The following is a 26905-nucleotide window of genomic DNA, read 5'->3' on the forward strand; positions in this document are numbered from 1 at the left end:
CCGCCCCCCACGCGAATGGGTCCTGCAGTACCTCCTGCGCCCACAGTCGTTTGCCTAGAGTGCCCCTGGCCGAATTCTAGTCTTTCCTGGGGGCAGCAGCACCCCTACTTCGCCCTGGTGAACCCGAGTCCTGATCTGGAGCCCCTCGCCCCCAGGTGACCCACGCTCGCGCTGCCCCAACCTGATTTGAGTGTGTGTGTGTGTGTGCGGAGGCGAGGGGGCCACAAGCCTTTCAGGCGAACTTCCACATTCCTGCTCGGCCCCGGCTGGGGGTGAGCCCGGGTAAGCGGCCGGCTTCCTGGAAAGGGAGGGAGGGCGGAGAAAAGCAAAGCCTCCCAGCCGTGCCGCTCTGGTGGCTGCCGGGGACCGCCCCTCCCCCTCCCCAGCTGGCTGCCCTGCCCGTGCCAGGCAGCTCACCTGCCCGCAGCCCAGGGCACTTCCTTCTCCACCCGCCTCCCAGACTCCCGCTGCGGGCTAAGCGTTTTCAGCCAGCTCCGCAGCTCCAGGCTGTGTGAGCTCGGGCAAGCTGCTGAACTGTTCTGTGGCGATTACCACCGCCCCCCCCCTTCTGCGCGATGAAGCTAGCAACACTCGGGGTACAGAGCTCTTTGAAAATGCCCCTGCCCTCCCTTCTCGCCCCCCTGGGTGGCGGGCACACAGTAGGCGCACAGAAATGGCGCCCACCTCTAGACTGCCGCAGGGGAAGGCCGCGTTGCGTCCCCCCGCTGGGGCACTCCGCAGTCCGCTGCACCCCAGCGACTCCAGCTGGACTCGAAGCTATCCCGTGGGAGGCGTGGGTGTGCTGAGCCGCTGGGCCGCCGCCGCCAGCCCGGCTCCCCAGGTGGGGGAGGGGCCGACCCGGCCGCCGGGTCGGGATCGGCCCACCCGCGCCGGCCCCAGCCCCCAGGCCGGGTACTGGGGGGCCGCGCCGGAGGGGCGGGGCCTGGGTTTCGGTTTCTTGCAAACGAGGAGGACACAGGGAAACCGAGGAGTTTCCGGGAACCGCGCCGGGAGCGCTGAGGTTCGCGCGGCAGCGGGGGACGGGCGGCCGTCCAGTGTCGGGGCCAGTGGCCCTCTGGAAGTTCCAAGAGGAGCTGGGGAAAACCAGGCCCGGAAAAGCCCCACCTGAATGCACCTGCCCCAGCCTCCACCCAGAAGGGGCGGTGTGGGAGTGTGTGAGGGGGCTGTACACTCAGGGGAGGAGGGGGCTGTGCAAGGGCAGGTGGAGTCTGAGGAAACTGGAGGCCCCTCAAACGGCTGAGCTCCCTGGTTGGACACTCAGTGTATGTCACATCTCGTTTTATTGTCTTCATAGGTCTTATCATTGCTGAAATTATCCCCTCTATGCACTTAATTTATTTAGTGGAAGATTCCTCCCATATGACTTGGATCCCTGGAAGGTGCAGCCCTGCCCCAGTAGGGCCTAGAACAGGGTTAACCGCAAGGAGGGTGTCTGTGTTTATTGAACAAGTGAAGAAATGGAGTGAGAGGCATCTACAGCGGGCTTTGTGGCCTTCTGACCTGCTTCCAGGAGACCTCTGGGCCCGGCTCTCCTGGTTCCCTACCCCAGTCAGGTGCTGATGTCCCCAGCTAAGGGAAGACCCCTGCTCTGTAGGAGAGGCCTAAGCCTCTTTGGGGGGGGGGGGAGTCCCCTGTAGCTCCCTGAGAACTGCCCTCCAGATGGGGTGGTTGAGCAGTAAGCAGACTATAGTCATCGCAGAGGAATGCTGGCTGTGGGGGTCGGCCACTTCCTTCCCTCCCCTGGGGCTTGCAACTCAGGCCAGGGATGATTGTGGGTTGGGCCTGGATCTGAGCCATGAAGGGTGGGAGTTTGGAATGGTGAGACAGAGTCCTGGACCCTCCCTGGCCTCTTTAGACCAAAGCAATGCCTGGAGTCTGGGTGGGCAAGGTCACCTAAATTCTTGCTTTTGAGACCCCAGGTTTGTGACAGGGGTCTCCTTTCAGATAGCCAGAAGACCATGACTCTTGGGAAGACAAACAAGTGGAGCTCTCTCAGTCCAAAAGAGCTGGGGGTGGAGCAGGTGGCAGGGGGCCACTTGGAAGTAGCCAGTCAGCCAGTGGAGGGACAGGCAGATAGACCCTCTAGCATCCCTTGTCCAGGCCATCATTCACTTCTTCTGGCCCAGGCTAAGGATCAGGGCGGCTGGCCTGGGAGAGAGCCAGGGAAACTCCAAATGCTGCAAGAATAGAGCTTGTGCTCTGAGCACAGCCCCTGGTGACCTGGTGACTCATCCTGGGAATCCCAACTCCAGGGGCTGCCCTAGGAATAAGGCTCAGGACAGAGAGGGGGTGCCCCTAAGGGGACTGGCAACCATGATAGCAGTTGAGTGAAGCCCCAGACCGATAGGTTATTGTCTCTCCTGTTTCCCAAGGCTGGACTCTGCATAGTCCAAATAGTATCTTTGAGGCAGGGAGCCAAACCCTCATCCTCGCCAATAAATTTGACATCGGAGAGGACCTGGTTTTCAGAGTGCGTTGGGCTCCATTTGAGGTCACATTTCAGAAGCAGTAGGTGTACCCCAAGCTAGAAGATAACAGAAATGTGTCTTTGTAGTTTGGACACAGCAAGTGCTGAGTTATAGGTATATTCATATAAGGAAAACAAGGGATGAGGCAAGGTGGGTGGCCCAGTGGGTGCTCTCTCTTGTTCACTGCAGTAGCCCCAGGATCTGGCCTTCGCTGAGCACAGCAGGTGCCCTGTGAACCAGTGTGGCAAGGATGGGCAATGAATGGATATATGATGATGCATTCAGATTGTCTGAGCAGTGTTCACACTTTCCCTGAGGTGATCTTGGCAACAAGACAATTTCTACAGAAAGTCTTGAATGGCCCAAAGGGAGGAAGGATGGAGGGATATGGCTTTCCTGAGTAGCACTGTGGTCATTTTTGTCTGGTTCTATCCCTCCAAGGAGACCTCTGCTCCCTTTGCCATTGCCCTGTTCACCTGTGTGCCCTCTAAGCCCTGCAGAGAGACTGGGAGTACAGTGACAAGCCATTCAGACACAGAACAAGAGGAAGGGGCTGCTAACAGCAGGTGGACGCTCTTTCCTCTCTTAGAAGGTAGGTCCACAGGGCACCTGGGTAACTCAGTTGGTTTAGTGTCCCATTCTTCATTTCAGCTCACGTCATGGCATTGAACCCTGCTGTCGGGCTCTGTGTGCTCCCCGTGGAATCTGCCTGTGCCTCAACCTCTGCTCCTCACCCCTCTTGTGCGCGCATGCACTCCCCCTACCATCTCTAAAATAAATAAATAAAGTCTTTAAAAAAAGGTAGGTCCACAAAGGAGCTCAATTTAGGTAGGACCTCAGTCATGTGTGAGAGGTTCCCGTGCTTTCTCTGAATGAGAAAAGGAAAAGCATGTGTTGACTGACCAACCAGCTAACTGGTAGGAGGAGTGAAGAGTCAGCAGAGAGCCTCCCCTGGTCCGGGAGAAAGCATGGCTGTCTGCTGTCCAGTTTGGCCCATGACAAACCACAACGAGTATCACTGTGTCAGATATCCAACATGAAATGTTGCTCTGATAGTATTTGAGAGGACTGGATCCATACTGGGGGGCAAAATGGACCAGCCTGTACTGGGAGGAGTTCTGGGTACCCCAGGAGACAAAAGCCATTCTTCCTTCCTGGAGAACCCTCATGAATGTTGGGGACGGCTTTCTGCAGGGGCTGGAGGGCACACGTGGCACTTTGCTTGTAGTGGAATAGTAACTCCAGAAGACTGAAGACTTAGGGGCATCTGGACATCATGGAATGCTCAGCCCTGTGCCTGTGCTGGCCTTGCGGGGACTTAGAAGCGCACGACCATGGTCCCCTGGGTGTTCTCCTAGGGCAGAGGATGCAAATGTTAACAGAGCAAACTCCCCAGCACCCAGCACCCTCCTCACAAACAGCAGGCACTTAGTAAGTGCCCTGCTGATTGCAGAGTGACAGATGTGTGTGATACCTGGAGTATTAGACAAAGGGGCAGAGATGCTGGGGTATTGAGACAGGAGCAGTTGATCTCAGCAGGGTCCACAGATGGCTACTCTGAGGAGGTGGCATTCATGAGGGCCTTGAAGGATGAGTCACAGTTTAATAGGCCAGCCATGGGAGAGGGCATTCCAGGATGCCAGAGCAGCCCAAGGAAAAGCTTGGAAGCCCAGAAGTGCAGGCCAGATGCTGCTTGCAGTACGGCTTTGTGTGGCTGCCCCAGGCAGTAAGGCTGGACCAGCCAAGGGGGGCCACACTGCAAAGAAGCTCAAAGGTCGTACTCAATAGTCCAGACTTTATCTTGGCAGACAGGCACTCCTCAGGGCAGGACCTGTGGTTCCTCTCCTTCTAGAGAACCAGGGTCTGTCAGCGGATGTTTGTTGAAGTAAATTCTAGGACAGGCCCTGTGAGGGTAGCTGGGGCCTATGCTTTAGAAGACTTCCCGTGGCTGCCCTGAAGGATGAAGCATGGGCACACCAGAGGGGACTCGGACTTGTGTGGCAAACAAAACGTAGGGAAGCAGTCACTCTCAGGGGCCAACCCTATACTTGCATGACGGTGAGCGTGAGTGCCTCCTGACGTTTGGCACTCTAGGCACCTACTTGCTTCACTCTAGTCTGGGAGCCGGCTGTGGACTGGAGGCAGGGCAGTGGACAAGAGGCAGCTCAGTTATTCCGGGGTGGTTTAGGTCTATAGCCACAGGCAATTGACAGAAGTGGGCCTACTTGAGAGCAGGATCAGAGGACAGGATTTGGGCATGGCCAGGATGTGAAACACGTTGAAGCAGGACCCTTCTTTTTTTCTTTTTTTTCCCAAGATTTTATTTATGTATTTGAGAGAGAGAGAGAGAGAGCATGAGCAGGAGGGGCAGAGGCAGAGGGAGAAGCAGACTCTCTGTTGAGCAGGGATCCTGACAAGAGGGCTCCATCCCAGGACTCTGGGATCATGACCTGAGCCAGAAGTGGGCGCTTAACCAACTGAACCACCCAGGCGCCCCAAAGCAGGACCCTTCTGATGCCCTCCATAATTCCCCATTCTGGGAAAAGTATAAAGAGGACCCAACTTTGCTAACACAGTTTGCCTGCCTGCATCAGGGGCCAAGGCCAGACTCTGGGCCTTGGCTTTGTCTAGATTATGAGTTTGGGGAGCTGAAGGTGTTGAGCTAAAGAGAGTAGGGCAGAAGGTGAAAAAGGTCACAACCTGCCCCAGGAATGCCCAGTCACTGTGGACCATAGCTAGAACCTGAAACAGTACATCAAGACTCCTGGGCCCTGCCCTTTGGACACTGGGTGTGGGGGCGCAGCACACAGGGAAGGCTGGATAAGGGTGCCTCCACTGCTGGATGGGGTGTGTCTATGAAACCATCATCCTTCTCTGTCCGGCACGACCAGAGTCCACCCTGAGGGCCACCTGTGTTCCCTGGGGATTAGTGGTTCCACTCCCCTAGCCCCCACCCCTAGAAGCTCTGACCCTGTGGCAGCAGTGCCCCCTGCTGGGTAACAGAGAGACTCCCCCTTCCCCTGCCTTTGGAAAAGAGGGTGGAGGGGTCCAGGGGAGAAAAAAGGGTGAAGGGTCAATGCAGGTTTAAAGGGCGGGGTCGGGAATTGAGGATGGACTTTGGCTAAGGCAGATAGACAGGTGCCACCTGGTAAACAAAGCACCTGCTTCCTGGTCAGTTGCCTTTGAGCAGGTGCCAGAGAGCAGACCCAAGCAAAGACAGAGATGGCATTTTCTAAGATGAGTACTGAGGGAGGCCAGAGAGCAAGGACCCTGTCGTGTATCCACCCTCCCACCCCACCCTGGCGTCATGGCCCAGGAAGGCCCACATCTCATACTGAGCACATGTCTCCCTTGGTGGGCCCTGGCAGCCCCCCAGAATAAACCCCCTGGGCCCCACAGAAGATTTGTCCTGGGACTCAGGGCCCCAGGATAGGCCTGTGAGGGGACAGTGCCCTGGGCTGTCTAAAAAGAGGAAGGGTCATGCTCTGATAGAGTTCCTGCCTCAACTGTCCAATCCAGGCTGGAAGGAAGGTGGTGATGCATCAACAGAACAAAATCAGAGAGAGCCCGTGAGCAGCTGCATGGCTCCTCTGATTAAGCCTCCTCTGGACTCCCTCCCTCCTGAGCTCCAGATGAGGGCCTCAGGACATAGGGACCAGGTTAGAGTGCAGGGTGAGAGGTCCAGTGGACAGAGGAGTGAGAGTGGCTCGATCCCATGACCATGAGATCACGACCTGACCGAAATCAAGAGTGGGACGCTTAACCAACTGCACCACCCAGGCACCCCTAATGCAGTGACATTTTAATTTTGTAAATGATCAAAGGGGCAGTGATGTGCAGAAGAGGGCAAAGAACCCTCGAGGCAGAAGGAGGAGCTAATGTGAAGGCCTTGGGACAAGCACAAGCTCAGTGTTTTGAAGGAAAAGATCACGGTGGCTGCAGCATGATGGGTAAGGAGGACAATGATAGAAAATGGGAACAGTAAGATCAACAGGGGTCAGGTGATGTGGGCATCTTGGGCCCCCTGTCAGGGTCTTGGGCTTAATGCGAAAGCAATGGAGGGCCTTTGAAGGATGTGGTACATGGGGAGGAAATGATCCAATGTGAGTTTTCAAATGCTCACTGGCTGCTGTTTGCAGACTAGACTGTCCAGTCTAAGTCTTTCTACAAGTGGAAGCAAGACCATGGGGCAGGCCAGAGTCAGGGGTTGATCCAGGAGAGATGAACCAGGCTGGTGGTGGTATCAATGGAAAGAACAGGGACAGAACCAGGAAGAGTTTGGAGGGGAAACCAAACAGAGATGAATGGAATGTGGTGGTGACAGAATGGGAGAAAATATTTGCAATTTATATATTGAACATATATCCGAAAATGGGCTTACATATAGAAGGTCATAGTCACCTCTTATCTGCAGTTTTGCTTTCTGTGTTTTCAGGTTTCTGCGGTCTAGTGTGGTCCAGAAGCAGAAGGTCCTGCTTCTGATATATCGTCCAAAGGTCAGTGGTAGCCTAAAGCTACATTACAGTGCCTACATCATTCACCTTACTTTATCTTATCACATAGGCATTTTATTATCTCGCATCATCACAAGAAGAAAAATGGTGTATAATTATGATATATAATAATATATATGCAATATAAAATGTATTGTAGATAATATAATAGGAAATAATCTATATTGCAGAAAAAGAGACACAGTATTTATAGGGTAGTACATTTATTTTCCTTCAAATTTTTATTTAAATTCTGGCTAGTTAGCATACAGTGCAATATTGGTTTTGGGAGTAGAATTCAGATTCATCTCTTACATACAACACCCAGTGCTCATCATAACAAGTGCCCTCCTTAACACCCATCACCCATCTAGCCCATCCCCCCACCCACCTCTCTCCATCAATCCTCAGTTTGTTCTCTATTGGTAAGAGTTACTTATGGCTTGTTTCCCTCTCTCCTTCTTTTTCTTTTCCCCCTTCCCATATGTTCATCTGTTTTGTTTCTTAAATTCCATATATGAGTGAAATCGTATGGTATTTGTCTTTCTCTGACTGACTTATTTCGCTTAGCATAATAGCCTCTAGCTCCATTTCACTATTTGCAGATAACAGGATACTTTACATGGAAAACCTGAAAGAGTCCACCAAAAGATTGCTAGAACTAGTACACGAATTCAGCAAAGTTGCAGGATATAAAATCAACATACAGAAATCTGTTGCATTTCTATACATCAATAATGAAGCAGCTGAAAAAGAAATCAAGGAATTGATCCCATTTACAATTGCACCAAAAACTGTAAAACAGCTAGGAATCAACCTAACCAAAGAGGTAAAAGATCTGTACTCTGAAAACTATGGAACACTTATGAAGGAAATTGACGAGGACACAAAGAGAAGGGAAAACATTCCATGCTCATGGATTGGAAGAACAAACATTGTTAAAATCTCTATACTACCCAAGGCAATCTACACATTCAAGGCAATCCCTATCAAAATACTGCCAGCATTTTTCATAGAGCTAGGACAAACAATCCTAAAATTTGTATGGAACCACAAAAGACCCCAAATAGCAAAAGCAATCCTGAAAAAGAGAAGAAAACCTGGAGGCATCACGATTCCAGACTTTAAGCTATATGGCAGAGCTATAATCATCAAGACAGTATGGTATTGGCACAAAAACAGACACATAGATCAATGGAACAAAATAGAAAACCCAGAAATCGACCCACAACTATATGGTTAACTAATCTTCGACAAAGCAGGAAAGAATATCCAATGGAAAAAAGATAGTCTCTTCAACAAATGGTGCTGGGAAAACTGGACAGCAACATGCAGAAGAATGAAACTCGGCCATTTTCTTACACCATGAACAAAAATAAATTCAAGGGGGCCCTGCGTAGTGCAGTCGTTAAGCACCTGCCTTCAGCTCAGGGCGTGATCCTGGCGTTCAGGGATCGAGTCCCACATCAGGTTCCTCTGCTGGGATCCTGCTTCTTCCTCTCCCACTCCCCTTCTGTGTTCCCCCTCTCGCTGGCTGTCTCTCTGTCAAATAAATAAATAAAATCTTTTAAAAAAATAAATAAATTCAAAATGGATGAAAGACCTAAATATGAGATAGGAAACCATCCAAATCCTAGAGGAGAACACAGGCAGCAACCTCTCTGAACTCGGCTGTAGCAATTTCTTTCTAAACACATTGCCGGAGGCAAGGGAAATAAAAGCAAAAATGAACTATTGGGACTTCATCAAGATAAAAAGCTTCTGCGCAGCAAAGGAAACAATCAACAAAAGTAAAAGGCAGCCTATGGAATAGGAAAAGATATTTGCAGATGACATATCTGATAAAGGGTTAGTATCCAAAATCTATAAAGAACTTATGAAACTCAATACCCAAAAAACAAATAATTCAGTATAGGTAATACATTTAAATTACTTCTGATTTATCACAGAAGGAGAGAAGGAAGTCTCATTGTGGAGACCAGAGAGAAGTGGAATCACATCTTTAAGGTGCTGGAGGAAGGAAAAAAAAACCCCATAGACCCACAGTTCTATAGCCAATAAAAATATCCTTGAGGAGTGAAGGTGAAATAAAGACATTCTCAGATGAAGGAAGACAAAGAGAATTCCTTGACAGGTGACCTGCTCTAAAATAATTGGTAAAAGAAGTTCTTCAGACAGAAGGGACATGATACCAGAAGTTAACTTGAAATATCAGGAATGAAGGAAGATCAACAGAAATGGAAAAATCTGGGTTAATTTAACATTCTCTTATTTATTATTTGACATGCTCTTCGGTTCTTTATGTTTTATGGTTGAAAAAAATTATAACATTTTCTAATAGTATTTTCAATGTATGTGTATATAATAATGAAACTACAACATAAAGAAGGGAGAATAAAGGGCACTGTAGGGTGGTAAGGTTTTACATTCCACTTAAAATGATAAAATGTCTATTCTAAGCAGACATGAAAAGGTAAATAAGTATATTATAATCCGTAGAGCAATCACTTAAAAAAGAATAATTATAAACACAATAGATGCATTTAAATGGAATACTAAAAAAATGTTCAAACAACCCAAACATGCAGGAAAGAGGAAACGGAGGGAGGGCAAACAGAGAAACAGATGATAAAATACTAAACATAAATTCAATCACAACAACAATTATGTAAAATGTAAATGGTCTAGGAGTACTGCCAGCAAAAACGGTGACGTTTGGGATTCCAAAAGCCCATCCCCACACAGAAGCAGGGAATACAGTGGCAAAAACTGTCAGAATCAGCTTTATAAGAGCTCTAGAAAGTGATTAAAAGTTTACAGCAACACCAGGGAAATGTTTAATCAAGGAAAAAGAAACCTAGCTGCATCTTGGTAGAACTCTGTGGTGTTTTAACTTACCCAAGCCTCATTCCCCTCTTTCCAGTTTGTCAAGAGCCTTGAAGACAACAGCGTGGTTTCCCAGTATAGGTTCTTAGTACAAGAGGGAGCAGAATGGGCCTTATTCTCAAGGAACTGTGGTTGTTTTGACCTGTCCTCTCAAGTACATGGAACATCCTCAAGGACAGATGATACGAAAGGACACAAGACAAGTCTTAGCAAATTTAAGAAGATTGAAATCATACCAGGGATGTTTTCTGACCACAATGATATGACACTAGAAATCAACAATAGGAGGAAAGCTGGAAAATCTACACAATTATGTGAAAGCTAAATAACCCACTCTTGAATAACCAGTGGGTCGAAGAAGCAATCCAAAGGGAAGTCCAAGAATATCCCAAAGCAAATGAAAATAGAAACACAACTTACCAAAACCTATGGAATGCTTGAAAGCAGTTTTTTTTTTTTTTAAGATTTATTTATTTGTTTTAGAGAGGTGGGGAGAGGCAGAGGGAGAGGGAGATAATCCCAGGCAGATTCCTGGCTGAGCGCGGATCCCAATGCAGGGCTGATCTCATGACCCTGAGACCATGATCCGAGCTGAAACCAAGAGTCGACGCTCAACCGACTGATCCACCCAGGTACCCCATTGTAAAAGCAGTTCTGAGAAGGAAGTGGAGAGCCATAAATGCACATAATAAGAAATTAGAAAGATCACAAAGATTAAAAAGATAGAAATTTAAAAACCACCTTCACACCTCAAGGAACTAGAAAAAGAAAAGCAAAATAAGCCCACAGTTAGTAGAAGAAAGGAAATAATAAAGGTCGGGGTGGAAATAAATGAAACAGAGACCAGAAGAACAACAACAATGATCAACAAAACACAGAGCTGGTTTTATGAAAAGATCAACACAAGTGACAAACCCCTAGCAAGACTGAGAAAAAAATAGAGAAGACTTAAATATGTAAAATCAGAAATGAAAGAGGAGAAATAGTAACTGACACCACAGAAATACAGGGCATCATAAGAGACTACTTTGAACAATTACACGCCAACAAATTAGATAACTGAGAAGAAATGGATAATTTCCTGGAATCATACAACCTATCAAGGCTGAACCAGGAAGAAATAGCACGTCTGAACAAACCGATAGTGAGTAAGGAGGTTGAATCAGTAATCAAAAACGAACCTTCCAACACAGAAAACGCCAGGACCAGATGGCTTCATGGGCAAATTCTACCAAACGTTTAAGGAAAAATTAATGCCAATCCTCAAACTTTTCCAGAAAATTAAAGAGGAGGGAACACTCCCAAACTCATCCTATGAGGCCAGCATTACCCTGATACCAAACCCAGATAAGGACACTGCAAGAAAGGACACTGTAGACCTAATGAAAATAGACGTAAATATTCTCAACAAAATATTATCAAACTGAATTCAAAAATTCATTTAAAGGACTATATACCTTGACCGAGTGTGATTTATCCCTAAGATGCAAGGATGATCCAACACACACACCCCGATAAATGTGATACACCACATTTATAGAATGAAAGATCAAAGTCCTATCAGATCAATAGATGCAGAAAAGGTGTTTGACAAAATGCAACATACTTTCATGATGAACACTCTCAATAGATTGGGTACATAGAGGGAACACACCTAAACATAATAAGGCCATATATGACAAGAACATGATACTCAACAGGGAAAAATGGAAAGCTTTCCCTCTAAGATCAAGAATCAGATCACTCTCACCACTCTTGTTAAAAATAGTACTGGAGGTCCTAGCTAGAACAATCAGGCAAGACAAAGAAATAAAAGGGACCTAAATAGGAAAGAAAGACATAAAATTATTACTATTTGTTGATGATATGATTCTATATATTGAAAACTCCAACCAGACTTGACAGAAAAACTGTTGGATCTAATCCATGGATTCAGGAAAGTTGCAGGATATAATTCATAATCAATACACAGAAGTCAGTTGCTTTTCTATATACTGAAACGTTTGAAAAAGAAATAAATAGCAACAAAAACAATAAAATAGCTAGGAATAAGTTAACAAAGGAAGTGAAAGGTCTGTATAATAGGGGGGCCTGGGTGGCTCAATTGGTTAAGCGTCTGCCTTCGGCTCAGGTTGTGATCCCAGGGTCCTGGGATCGAGCCCCGCATCACATCAGACTCCCTGCTCAGTGGGGAGCCTGCTTCTCCCTCTCCCGCTCCCCCTGCTTGTGCATGCTGTCTCTCTTTCTCTGTCAAATAAATAAAATCTTAAAAAAAAAAAGATTTGTGTAATAAAAGCCACAAGACTTTGCTGAAAGAAATCAGAGAAAACACAAAGGACATCCCGTGTTCATGGATTGAAATACTGAATGTTGTTAAAATGTCCATGCTACCCAAAGCCGTCTATAGATTCAGTACAATCCCCATCAAAATGCCAATAGCATTTCCATAAAAGTAGATAAAACAATCCTAAAATTTATAAGGACCCACAAAAGATCCCAAGTAGACAAAGCAATCATGAGAAAGAACAAAATTCCCAAAAATGAGGCATCACATTTCCTGATTTCAAACTATACTGCAAGTCTCCAGTAATGGAAACAGTATGGTACTGGCATAAAAATAGACCCATATGTCAATGGAACAGAACAGAAAGCCCAGAATTTAACATCTACATCTACAGTCAGCTAATATGTGGTAAGGGAGCCAGGAACATCCAGTGGGGAAAGGATAATCTCTTCAACAAATGGTAATGAGACACTGGATAACCACATGCAGAAAAATGAAACTGGATTCCTATCTTAAACCAGTCACAAAAATTAACTCAACATGAATGAAAGACTCAAACATAAGACATGAGGCCATAAAACTAGAAGAAAGCATAGGAAACAACCTCCTCAACATTGGTCTTGACAGTGTTTCTTTGGCTACGACACCAAAAACACAAACAAAAGGAAAAAAACCAACAAATGGGACTCCAGCAAACTTAAATCTTCTGCACGGCAAGAGAAACAGTCAACAAAATGACAAGGCATCCTAAAGAATGGGAGAAAAATTTTGCATATTACATATTGGATAAGGGGTAATATCCAAAATTTATTAAAGAACTCATAGAATTCGATAATAAGTAAAAATCCAATTAAAAAACAGCGGAGGAACCCAATAGACATTTTTGCAAAGATGACATTTAAGTGGCCAACAGGTACATGAAAATGTGTCCAACATCACTAATCGTCTGGGAAATGAAAATTGGATTCATGATGCGGTATCACCACACACCTGTCAAAATGGTGATCGTCAAGAAGACAAGAGAACAAGTGTTGGGGAGGACATAGAGAAAAGGGAACCCTTGTGCATTGTTGGTGGGATTTTAAACTGACTCGGCTGCTGTTGAGAACAGTACGGAGGTTCCTCAAAAAATTAAAAATAGATCTACCATGTGATCCAGCAATCCCACTTCTGCATATGTATCGAAAGGGAATAAACACAGGATATCAAAAAGATATCTGCACTCCCACGTTCATTGCAGCATGATTCACAGTAGCCAGGATACAGAAACAACCTAAGTGTCTGTTAACAGTTGAATGGATAAAGAAGATGTAGTGTATTTATACAATGGAGTCTTATTCAGCCATGAGGAAAAAGGAAATTCTCCCATTTGCAACCACATGGGTGAACCTTGAGGACATTATGCTAAGTAAGTCAGAGAAAGACAAGCACTGTATATCTCTTACATGTGGAATCCAAAAAAACTGAAATTGTCGAAGCGTTGAGTGACCAGGGGTTGGTTGGAGGGTAGGGAAATGGCAGAGGTGTTGTTGAAGTTACGAATTGGCAGCTAGTACATAAATAAGTCTGGAGACTTATTGGAGATGTGTTACACGGTACAGTGGTCGTAGATACCAAAATTGTATTACAAACATTCATAGATAGAAGTGCTAACTAATGCTGTTATGACAATCATATTGCAATATAAATGTATCAAACTTATATATACACCTTAAACTTACACAATGTTATATTTCAAATAGAACTCAATAAAAAGTTTAAAATAATAAAATAAAAACAGAAACTTACTCTACTCCTCCAGTAATCAAAACAGTGGGGTCCTGCCACACACACATACATATCAGAATTGAGAGTACCACAGTAAACCCTTATATGTATAGTCAATTCATTTCCTTTTTTTAAAAAAAGATTTATTTATTTGAGAGAAAGAGAGGGAGTGGGGGTGGGGGTAGAGGAGCAGAGGGAGAGGGAGAGAGTCTCAAGCACGTCTGAGAGTCTCAGCATGGAGCCTGATGCGGGGACTGATCTCATGACCCTGAGATCAGGACCTGAGCCGAATCCAAGAGTTGGCTGCTTAACTGACTGCACCACGCACGCGCCCCCCTAGTCAATTCATTTTTAATCATGGTACCAAGGCAATTCAGTTGTATTTTCTACAAATGGTGCTGGGACAATTGAATATCCTTGTGCAAAATGAAGAATTTATACGCTTGCCTCACATCACACACACACAAATGAACTCAAAATGGATAAAAGACCTAAATGTAAGAGTTAAAGCTGTAAAATGTTTAAAAGCAAACATAGAAGAATATCTTTGGATATTCTTGGATTAAGCAAATATTTCTTAGTTAGGACCCCAAAAGCACAATCCATAAATGAAAAGTTAGCAAACTAGGCTTCAAAATGTAAAACTGCTTTTCAGAAGACATCATCAAGAAAATGGGTAGTCAAGCAATAAACTTCAAAGTATTTGTAAATCCTATATTGGATACGGATGCCTGGGTGGCTCTGTTGGTTAAGTTCTGCCTTCGGCTCAGGTCATGATCTCGGGGTCCTGGGATGGAGCGGGCTCCCCGCTCAGCTGTGGGAGTCTGCTTCTCCCTCTTCCTCTGCCCCTCCCCCTGCTTGTGCTCTCTCTCAAATAAATAAATAAAATATTTTTTTAAAATCCTGTAGTGGGGGTGCCTGGGTGGCACAGCGGTTAGGCGTCTGCCTTCGGCTCAGGGCGTGATCCCGGCGTTGTGGGTTCGAACCCCACATCAGGCTCCTCCGCTGTGAGCCTGCTTCTTCCTCTCCCACTCACCCTGCTTGTGTTCCCTCTCTCGCTGGCTGTCTCTGTCAAATAAATAAATAAAATCTTAAAAAAATAAAATAAAATAAAATCCTGTAGTGGATCAGGACATATCTAAATATATAAAGAACTTAGAAGGCCGAAAATAGAAAACAAAGAAGTGAGAAACAAGAGAATAAACAGAGAGCAAAAAGTGAAATGGTAGACTTAAGCCATAATATATCAATAATTACACCAAATGCAAATATTTTCATAGCATTAGCCATTAGGTAAGTGCAAATGAAAACTATGATGAGATAACACTCCATGTCTAATAGGATGGTTAAAATAGAAAATATTGGCAAAACCAAGTGGTGGTGGGGAGAAGAAGCAACTGCAATTCTCATACACAGCAGATAGACAAACAAAATGATATATCACTTTGGAAAACAATTTGGCAGTTTCTTATAGTCAAACATTCACTTACTATAGGATACAGCAACCCTACTCCTAGGTATTTATCCTAGAGAAATGAAGATGTATGTAAACGAATATTTATAGCAGCTCTATTGATAATTGTCAAATACTGGAAGCAACTCAAATATTCAATGAGTGAATGAATAAACAGACTCGTACATCCCTGTGATGAAAACTACTCAGGAAAAAAAAAGTAAGGAACACAACACAATTTGAGTGAATTTCTAAGTCATTATGCTAAGTAAAAGCAGCCAGTCTCAAAAGGCTACCTACTGCCTGATTCCATTAATACGACACTCTCAGAAAGACAAAACTCTGTTGATGGAGATTAGATCAGTAGCTCCCAGGGCCCGGGGTGGAGAGAGGTACAACTACCGAGGGATAGCCCCAGAGAGTTTTTATTCTGTATCCTGATTGTGGTTGTGGTTACACAAACCTATATGTGTATTAAAATCATAGAACTCTACACCAAAGTTGTTATTTTCACTGTATATTAATTAATTTATTTTTTAAAAAAGATTTTATTTATTTATTTGACAGAGATAGAGACAGCCAGAGAGAGGGAACACAAGCAGGGGGAGTGGGAGAGGAAGAAGCAGGCTCATAGCGGAGGAGCCTGATGTGGGGCTCGATCCCATAACGCCGGGATCACGCCCTGAGCCGAAGGCAGACGCTCAACCGCTGTGCCACCCAGGCGCCCCCACTGTATATTAATTTAAAAATAAAATAAGTCACACAAGGAATGAATAAACTATTGATACATGGCAACGGATAAATCTCAAAATAATTCTACTGAGTCAAAGAAACCAGGCTGGGTATCATCCCATTTTTATACAATTCTAGAAAATGCAAACTAATCTATAGTGACAGAAAACCAATCCGTGATTGGTAGGGAGGTGGGGAGGGCTTATCATCTGTTCACTATCTTGATCATGGTGATGGTTTCATGGGTGCATACATATTCCAAACTTAATAAATTGTACACCTTGGGTCCAGTTTCTCCTATGTTAATTATATCTCAGCAAAGCTGTAAAATAAAATACGTTGGCTGCCCTCGAGGAGCGTAGCATCCAGTGACAAAGAATTTGACAGTTTTGTAACCTAAAGTTACATGAATGGTAGCCGTGGAATCCAAGGCCGGAACTCCCTTCACCCAACTGAGAAATCCTCCTATGGCTGGTTACAGTCACCACTGTTTAACTTTTGTAGGCACAGCCTGCGTGACGGGAAGCACACAGACATCTCAGGGTAGGGCTGAGCGTTTGAAGAGACTTTCTGCTCTCTTCCCAGGGCTCTCCCAGCACTGAATCTTTTGTCCTCATCGTGTATCCCAACCTACTGTTCACAAACCCTGTGACCTTGAGCAAGCTCCTTGGCCTCTCTAATCCTCCTGTTCTGAGCATCGATGAAACACAGATAATAAAAGTGTCCACCTGACAAGGTTGGTATGAGGACTGAATGACATCAAGGCTATAAAATAACAACCTATCCCCAACTGATAGAGGATACTTCTGGGAGGATTTTGTCTTATACCATATATATAGATACGTATTACATCATGCATGTAACACTTTTCGTGCTGAAAAGAGAGTGAGAGAGAACTGCAACTCTGGGTCGGGACACTGCAATCCTAAGTAAGGCGGGGTACCTGCCCATCCCAGTTACTTCCTACGGCCAAGAGAGAGCCCCATTTCAGTTCACAGTTGGGGCCATGAGAGGCTCAAAGAGCTCACTGATGGCCAAGCTTGGACTCCTGACTCCTAGCCCAGTGCTTCGACAACAAGAGCAGATATTTGGGACCAAGGCCAGAGGGGAATGGGAAAATTGTCACCTGGGGGCTGGAAGTGGGAGAATAGAGGAGCTAGTTGATAGGGAAACTGTTTTCAGAGCCATAGCCTGCTGCGGTCTGGGGGCAGGGTGAAAAGGCAGAAAGGAGAGAACGAGCCACACTGATTACACTCATTCTTTCCTCCATCTGATATTTATGGATTGCCAGCGCCATGCTAGGATCCGGGGGATGAGTAAGAGGGTCCCTTTCCCCCAGAGCTAACGCTGATATAGGCCTGAGAGATGAGGAGATAAAAGATGACATTTTGGCATAATTCAAATTCTGTCATGCATTCGGTCCCTAAACATTGACCAGAGTCACCCTCATTCCCTGGGTTTGTTCTTGCTTCCCACTGGGAAAATGTTTAGTGTGGGGAGGAAGAAGCTGTGAGGCAGTGAGTGGTCAAGAGAAGGACTTGAGACCAAAGGTGGGTGCTGTCTAGATCCTTCACACCTTCCAAGCTTAGGGTCCCACCTGAACGCTTTCCTTGACTGAACTCAGGCCACTACCGAGAGTTAATTGAGTAGACACCCAAAAATTAGCGGCTCCTTTGCAGAAGACAGAACTCAGTCCAAAGACTTGGCTCTGTTCTCACCTGGCGGATGGGCTGCTGGGCGGATGTGTTTGGGAAGCCTGGTGATTGTGCCTTTGAGGTCTGGCAGTCAGTTTTTAACTTCTGTCACCACCAGAGGGCGGTGTTAGGGTATGTCAAAGCCCCAGAAAACATTGTGCCTCAGCCAGGGGACAGTAAACAGAGCTTGGCCTCCTTCAGCCAGGCTTCATTTGCTTTTCTGATATGTTTTAAGCACCTTAAACTCAGAGAGCCACTGTGTGTACAAGGACTTCAGTGGCAGCCTTGCAGCCAGTTCCAGAATTCTGCGTTGATACTAATCCTTGGGGAAATACCTGGAACAGCCAGTAGAGGGGGGTGGAGAGCCGAGATCGTGGGTCCCTCAGTGAACAATGAACTGAGGTGGCAAAAGGGCTCCAGAAATTGCACTATACGAACACAGAAATAAACTGGAATTGGGTGAGGAGGAAGGAGGAGCTGGCAAGATGGTACAAGGTTGGAGACAAGGGGAATGCAAAGCGGAGTGAAGAGGAAAATCCCCCACAGTGGGGTTGCCACAGAACTTCAAAGGATGGGAGCACGAGTGTTTAATTTGAGATTGCTTCTGCTGCAGAGAGATCTGTGCAGCTGGTCAGCTTTGCTGTGTGGCCAGGACTCCACGGAAAGAGCTGCATTCTGTTGGTGTGCAGAGTCAGAGCAGCTCTGGTAGAATGTCAGGATGAATCACACAACGGGAGCAGGGACCAGCAGTGGTCATGCATACCCAAGCCTTTGGGGATGGGCAGCCACCTCGGCAAAGGCTTTGGACCTGCATACGGGCAAAGATGGGTTTGAGCCTGCCCGTTCAGGTCTCAGGAGCCTGGGAGAGCCCAGCTTACATCTGCATTACACGAGAGGGCTTCTGCCATGATGCAGAAGGTGTGGGGAAAGGAATCGAGGAGCCCGGATCTGCGGAGCCTCTACCACCTGCAGAGAGAACAGAATTCTAAGAAGGCTTTTCCTGCAGAAAGTGGAGCTTGGGTATGGGTCCTAAGGGAACAGAGGGAGCTGCAGGGGTGAGAGAAGACAGATCAGGCGTCCACTACAACCCCTGCGTGACGGGGTCCTGCCTCCTCCCGCTCATCCCATACCACCCCTTTTCACACACAGACCCAAGTTCAAGCAACCAACCCCTAGAGCGATAGCCTCCTAACTTAATTCCCGGATTAAACATGAATACCTCATCTCTTTCCACACAGAGGCAAGAGGTCTTTTAAGAACAGAAGTCAGATAATGACCCTCCTCTGTTTTAAACTGTCAGTGACTTCCCATTACTAGGAGAAACACAGAGTCCTCTCTGTGGGCTGTGTGGGCCGTCCCTTCCCTCCCTAGCCTCATCTTCTTTTTTTTTTTTAAAGATTTTATTTATTTATTTGACAGAGATAGAGAGAGCCAGCGAGAGAGGGAACACAAGCAGGGGGAGCGGGAGAGGAAGAAGCAGGCTCATAGCAGAGGAGCCTGATGTGGGGCTCGATCCCACAACGCGGGGATCACGCCCTGAGCCGAAGGCAGACTTTTAACCGCTGTGCCACCCAGGCGCCCCCCTAGCCTCATCTTCTGCCATGCAACCCATGTGTTCCAGCTGTCTGTCTTCCTACTGTTCCTCAATCGCACCAAATTCATTCCCACTTCGGAACTTTTGCCCTTCTGTTTAGCTGTCTCTTCCCCCCAGACTTTCACATATATGGCTTCTTTTTATCAGTTAGCTCTCAAATGTCACCTTCTCACGCTTTCCCTGACATGTAAGGTTGCTCCCCAGCCCCTGCCCAATCTCCCTCTATCACACCAGTCCCTAGCCTTCATCATGATCTGAAATGGCCTTTGCTTCCAGTGATTCCTTCGCCACTATGGTATAAACGCCTTGAGGGCAAGAGCTTGCCTGTCAACTTCACTACTCATCCTTAGTGCCTGGCCCCTAGAGGTGGTCAGGAAATGATTTTTGAAAGAATAAATGTTCCATCAACTCTATTTGGTGGGTTTGGTGATCACTTCCAACGTGAGTTTAATTCTCCCAAAGTGTAGGCAGTAGAAGCAGAATTTGAACTCAGGCAGCCTGACTTTTGTGCTTACACTTTGACCTTGGATTATTTTATCTCCACCTTTGTCTGTTCTTTCCCAGATAGCACTTACCGTAATCTATAGTTGTTTTGCTTGTTTGTTGTCTGACCCCTCTCCTAGTGTCATGCTGCTGGAATAAGACTGCGTCCTGCCCCGTGCAGTGTAGCCAATGCTTAGAACAGCACCTGGCACATTGTAGGTACTCCGTGTTTGCTGGGTGAGTCCATGGATAAACACCAGGCGAACATACAAGTGAGGGATGGATATGGAGGAACGTGACCATGCCAGCGGTGGGGGACTTTCCCAGGCACTAGCAGGAGTCCAGTGCCCAGAGCACAGCAGTGCCTGGGCAAAGGGGCCTGCCAAGAAGCTGCCCCTTGCTGTGGCAGAAGGCATCTTTCGGGGCAGATGGTGGTGGCCTTGCTCGCTCTTATAGCGAGGGAGGGTCACCTGTTCTGTGAATCTTCAAACTTGGGGTCGTTCCCTGATGTGGGCCCTGGGTTTGGCCTTGCTCCTGAGCATCCCAAGAGTCCCGCCTGTCCACTGGGGTGATACCAGGGTTCTGGGTGGATCTGTGGAAACGGCTTCTTTTCCACTCATTACGTTATGTCAGCACCTTTTCAGCTTCTGAGAAACAGGAAGCACCATGATGTGCGGTGGGGTTTGAAAGGATGATAAGAGACATAATCACATTTCTTTGGTTTGGGCATAGAGGACTGGGGTTCCTGTTTGCTCTGACGTGAACACATTACCTTTTCCCTCTAGCCAGAATTCTGGAGGATGAGGACTGTGTGGGAAATATGTTTTATGGCGTGAAAAAGAACAAGGGGATAAGAGCTTTTAAAATTATTGTTATGAAACATCACACATACAAAAAATATACAGTTTAAAACTTAACAAAAATTTTAAAATCCATGTGTCCTCCACCCCATCCCTGAGAAGGTGACTCTCCCATAATATCCCACTCCCTCCCCACCAGAGGTGGCCACTGTCTTGATTTTTGTGTTTAATTATTTCTTGCTATTCTTCATGGTTTTATCACATATGTAAATATCCCTAAGTTATATATGATTTTATTTTGCCCATTTTTGACATTTTTTTAAAAAAAAGATTTTTTTTATTTATTTGAGGGAGAAAGAGTAGGGGGAGGGGCAAAGGGGGAGGAAGAGAGAGTCTTAAGCAGACTCTGCATTCAGCACGGAGCCGGACATGGGGTTCAGTCTCACGACCTTGAGATCAGGGCCCTGAGGTCAGGACTTGAGCCAAAACCAAGACTTGGACGCTTAACCCACCAAGCCACCTAGGCACCCCATTTTTCACCTTTTTATAAATGGAATCTTGTTGGATATATTTAAGACTTGCTTTTTCTGTTCAGTAAAACGTTTTCTTTATTTTTTTAAAGATTTTTTTTTAATTTATTAATTTGACATAGAGAGACAGCCAGCAAGAGAGGGAACACAAGCAGGGGGAGTGGGAAAGGAAGAAGCAGGCTCCCAGCAGAGGAGCCTGATGTGGGGCTCGATCCCAGAACGCTGGGATCACGCCCTGAGCCAAAGGCAGAAGTTTAAGGACTGCGTCACCCAGGCACCCCAAGTTCAGTAAAACGTTTTCAGACTCATCCATGTTGACCCAAATATCTGTACATTCATTTACTTTACTGCAACCCAGTGAATGACCAAACAAGAATTTATCTATTTTTTAAAGATTTTTTATTTTTATTTATGTGACAGAGAGACAGCCAGCGAGAGAGGGAACACAGCAGGGGAGTGGGAGAGGAAGAAGCAGGCTCCCAGCAGAGGAGCCTGATGTGGGGCTCAATCCCAGAACGCCGGGATCACGCCCTGAACCGAAGGCAGACGCTTAAGGACCGTGCCACCCAGGCGCCCCAAGAATTTATCTATTTTATACTGGTGGGTATTTCATTTTTTTTTTTTCAGTTTTAGCTATTAGAAACAGTGAAGTTAAAAGGATGTTAGGTAATTACTAAGGAAATCTGAATAAGGTATAGACTTTAATAATAATGTATCAATATTGGTTTATTAATGTGACAAATGTACCATCCAATTGTGAGATGTTCATAGTAGGGGAAATTGGATGTGGAGTACATGGAACTCTGTACTCTCTTCACAATTTTTCTGTAATCTACAACTATTTTAAAATAAAAAATTTGGGAGCACCTGGGTGGCTCAGTCTGTTGGGCATCTGCCTTTGGCTCAGGTCATGATCCCAGGGTCCTGGGATTGAGCCCTGCATCAGGCTCCCTGCTTGGTGAGGAACCTGCTTCTCCTTCTCCCTCTGTTTCTCCCCCCTCCCCTGCTCGTGCTCTGTCACTCTCGCTCTCTCTCAAAATAAATAAATAAATAAATAAATAAATAAATAAATAAATAAAAAATTTGATGGGACACCTGGCTGGCTCAGTCGGTAGAGCATCTGACTTTTGATCTTGGGGTTATGAATTCAAGTCCCATGCTAGATGTAGAGATTACTTAAAAATAAAATTTAATTTAATTTAATTTAATTTAATTAAAAAATTTGTTAAAGAAAACCCAATCAATGGAGAACCTGGGTGGCTCAGTTGGTTAAGTGTGTGCCTTCGGCTCAAGTCATGATCTCAGGGTCCTGTTCAGCGGGGAGTCAGCTTCTGCCTCTGCCCCTCCCCCCAACTCGTGCACACTCTCTCCCTCTCTCTCTCAAATCAATAAATAAAATATTTTTTAGAAAAAGTAAAAAGAAAACCCAAAGGTGTTATGAACATACTTTCTTAAATCTCCTAATGTCCATGTGCAAGAATTTCTTTAGACTGTATACCAGACTGAAATTCTGGGTCATGGAGTGCATGTGTCTCAATGTTCTTAGCTCGGCATTTCAAGAGTACCAGTTTTTACTGTCCCACGCACAGTGTGTAAGAATTCCTTTTACTTCACATCCTGGACAATACTTGTAATATCTTGACTTTTTAAAATTTTTGCCAGTCTGGTGGGTGTGAGATGCTATCTCATTGTGGTTTAATTTTGTATTTCCCTGACTACTAACAAGGTTGACATCTCTTTATGTTTATTGGCCATCTGTGCTTCCTGTTCTGAGAATATGCTTACTCATGTCATTTACCTGTTTTTTTCTGGTGGGTTATTTATCTTTTTCTTATTGAGGACTTATCTTTTTCTTATCAAGAGGACTTTGTTACTCATTCTGAAAACGAATCCTTTGTCATTTATACGTAACACAAATATGTGTCCTTATATATAACAAGCTTATAACTTGTCTTTTCTTTTACTCAGTAAATTTGTTGAATGTTGAGTGTATATATCTTTTCCTTAATGATCTGTGCTTTGAGGGTTTTATTTATGAAATCCTTCCATTCATTCTGGAGAGCTCTTGTTTGCTCCTTTAGATCCACTTCTTTGGCCTTTTCTGTGTCCGGGGGGCAGACTTGTCTGGACTACATTAATGACTTCTTTGCTCCTGGGCTCCCCATTGGGTTTGACCATGAGGAGCCCCGACAGGCAAACTAAGGGTGGGAGCTAAGTGAAGTCAACGTGTTTGCCCTCCCAGCTCTCTCCTTGTAAGACTGCTGCAGGTTAGCTGTGTCCTTGATTGAAGGTCCCAGCTCCTACAGGTGGCCCTTTCCCCACAGCCCTCTGTATCTTAGAGTTTTACCAACTGTCCCTCTCCTGTTACAGCTCCTGTTATTAGCTCCAGAGGATTGCATTTTCCCTCCTGATTTCCCTACATCCTGTTCTCACTGTTACAATGGCCCCATTATTAAATACAATTTTCTCAAATTACCCAGTTTACTGGAAGTATTCCAGCTGTCTCCTGATAGATATGCTCACCCCAAGGCCATATTTTTATTTTATTTTATTTTATTTATTCACTTATTTATATATTTATTTTTAACGTAGGCTTCACGGCCAATGTGGGGTTTTGAGCTCATGACCCCAAGACCAAGAGTCACACGCTCTACCAAGTGAGCCAGCCAGGCGCCCTTGTTTTTTTTTTTGTTTTTCTTGTTTTTTAAGATTTATTTATTTATTTGAGAGAGAGAGCGCACACACGAGCAGGGGGAGAGGCAGAGGGAGAAGAAGAGAGAGAGAGGAGCAGACTCCCCGCTGAAGGTGGGTCCTAATGAGGGGCTCCATCTCATGACCCCGAGATCATAACCTGAGCTGAAATCAAGGGCTGGACACCCAAACAACTGAGCCACCCAGGCACCCCACCCCATCTTGTAGAAAATTATTAGTTGTTGGTCTCTGTCTCTCTACTCTGTGATTTCTCACCCTTGGCACTACTGACATTTTTACGGGATAATTCTTTGCTGTGGCAGCTGTCCTGGGCAAAGGAGGGTGTGCAGTGTCGTCCCTGGCCTCTGCCCATGAGATCATGGCAGTAGCCTCTTTTTTCTCTCCAGCGTGACCAAAATTTGCCAAATGTTCTCCCAGGGGGGAAATCGCTCTAGGTTAAAAACCACTACCCTACCCTATGTCAAGATCTTGCTGACCTAATTATTAGCTTGGTATCTCATGGGGCAAGAGCTCCCACTTTGATCTCCTTCTTTAGGATTGTGTTAGTCATTCTTGGATGCTCATTCTTCCATGTACATTTTAGAATCAGCTTTGTAAGTACCATGAAAAAATTGTTGGGGTTTTGATAGGATTTATATTGAATTTATAGATCAGGTTCCAAATTATGGTATTGACTTTTTGTATCCATGGTCATGGTGGGTCTCTGTGTTTGTTAAGGTCCTTTTAAAACTATTTCAATAAAGCTTTGAATCAACTTTCGGTAAAGTTTTTCACATTTTGTTAGACTTATTCTTTGACACCTTATATTTTTCTAAGTGTTATAAATGATATCTTCTTCAAGATTATATTTCTATTTGTTAGTGATGTGTAACAATGTGATTGATTCTCTACATTGATTGAGCAGTTTGATAAACTCTCATTACTTATAATCATTTACTACCCCTACATTCTTTTGGGTTTTATTTTTGTCATTTTGTATCATCTGCATATATATATATATATATATATATATATATATATATATATATATGAAGATATTTGTGTCTGTACGTGAATTTTGTTTCTTCTGTTACAATCCTCATATTTATTAGTACTATTTATAATCTTGTTGCAAAGGCCAGTACCTGCAGTCACAGTTTTTAAACAAAACGGAGTTAACCTAATCCAGCGCCACCAGTAGCCCATATAAAGCTTCTGTGTAAATTGGAAGAAGAGGCTTCTTCCTCAATACCCTTTACTTCCATCTGGTAGGAAATTATCATGATACGTATTCCAATCCACAATGTCTATGATGTAAAATGTGCTCCCTGGGATTGTGCAGTGCACATACAGTGGTCCTACACATTCTTGCATTGGTTCCTGCTTTTTTTAATTACTTAATTAATTAACTTATTTATTTATTTATTTATGGGGGAGAGGGGCAGAGGGAGAGGGAGAGAGAGAATCTTAAGCAGGCTCCATGCCCAGTGTGGAGCCTGACACAGGGCTTGATACCACAACCTCAAGTCGACACTCAGCCAACTGAGCCACCCAGGCACCCCCACATTGTTCCTGCTTTTAAAGGGATGTTTTTAACATATCACCATTGAGCGCAGTATTTGCTGTAAACTTATCAGATTAAAGAAGTTCCCTTTTATTTTAACTTTACTAAAGGTAGTTATAATAAGTGGATGTTAAATTTCAGCAATGCTTTTTGTGCATTGATATGTAATTTATCTCTTTAATTGTTTAATGTGGTAAATTATAAATTACATTAATAGATTTGAATCTTGAATTCCTAGAATAAGTTCAACTTAGTTGTTACATAGTATCTTTTTATACATTCTGGATTTGGATCGATAATATTTTCTTTACAATTTTTATGTGCATGTTCATGAGTGACTATGGCTTCATAACTTTCTTTTTTTATGATGTCCCCCTCTAATTTTACTAATATATTTTACTTCTCAAAATGAGCTGGGAACTATTGTGTTTTGTTTATTTTCTGTATGAGTTTATATATGTTTCGAATTACATGTGATTTGAAAGTTTGGAAGGACTCACCCATAAAGCTGTCTAGCCTTTGTGTATTCTTTGTAATGATTTAATGATTAATTCAGTTACTGTAATGGTTATAGAACGCTTTGTATTCTTGCATCAGTTTTTGGCATTTATATTTGCATGGGCACATGTTTGTGTGCCTTCTCAGAGTTCCCCCACCTCCTTTCTCTCTCGATCAGCACCCCACTCACACCAAGTCATCCCTAGGCTTCCAGGCACAGGTGAAATGCCACACTGTGTGGAATGTAGGCTGGCTTCTATGTGGCTGCCACTGACCCAATAATACAACAGAGGAGAATTTGACCAATGGGATGTGGCAGATAGAAGGGAGCCTGGCATATGAATTCCATTCTCCTTTGGCCTTTCTCTCTGCTGTTCTGCCTTCTTCTTCCAGCACTTCTTCAGAAATTTCCTGGGACAAGCACACGTACCTGCAGAGAGATGTGCTATGCATGTTCACACCTTGGTGTGAAGTTGTGGCCAGTACGCTGAAGTATCACACCACACTGTTGCATGTCTTTCTTGCCTCACCTTCCTTTTTCCCTCAACCTAACCAATACAGGCTTATAACTCCCAAATTAAGTGCCAGGGCTTCAATGCTTGCCTCAGGCTCTGCTTTCTGAGGATACCCTGGCTATGGACAGTTGGTATCAGATGTAACAAACACTTGGAATGAAATTTTGAAGTCAGATTGCTCACCTCTCCAAAATAATAGGAACTTATTGCTGGTGCTAAGCAGATTCAGAGTAACTTCTGGCATGCAGTGGCTTTGGAGTTTTTTAAAGCTTTTAACTGGTTAATTTGGATGAAAAGCAGATGGAGAGCAAGGCAATGGAAGATGAAGTGGGTGAGATATATGGGAGCTATGTTAATTGCAAGGATTGTAATTAACTGCAATTGCAGAGCATGATGACTCTTCTGATAGCCCTCAAGACCTTACCAAAAAAG

The 26905-nt window shown here is 44.9% G+C and overlaps 1 protein-coding gene across 1 annotated transcript in view; it reads left to right on the forward strand.

Moving 5' to 3' along the window:
• RAD50 (RAD50 double strand break repair protein) overlaps nucleotides 1-26905 on the forward strand; it is a 136451-nt gene continuing 109546 nt past the window's right edge. Inside the window, exons 1-2 of the mRNA XM_034655995.1 lie at nucleotides 1-155; nucleotides 6925-6985. Of these exons, the coding sequence (XP_034511886.1) occupies nucleotides 16-155; nucleotides 6925-6985 (201 nt within the window). The 5' untranslated portion in view covers nucleotides 1-15. The remainder of the gene's footprint in view (nucleotides 156-6924; nucleotides 6986-26905) is intronic.

This window comes from Ailuropoda melanoleuca, chromosome 3, assembly GCF_002007445.2.
Source record: "Ailuropoda melanoleuca isolate Jingjing chromosome 3, ASM200744v2, whole genome shotgun sequence".
Lineage (NCBI taxonomy): Eukaryota > Metazoa > Chordata > Mammalia > Carnivora > Ursidae > Ailuropoda > Ailuropoda melanoleuca.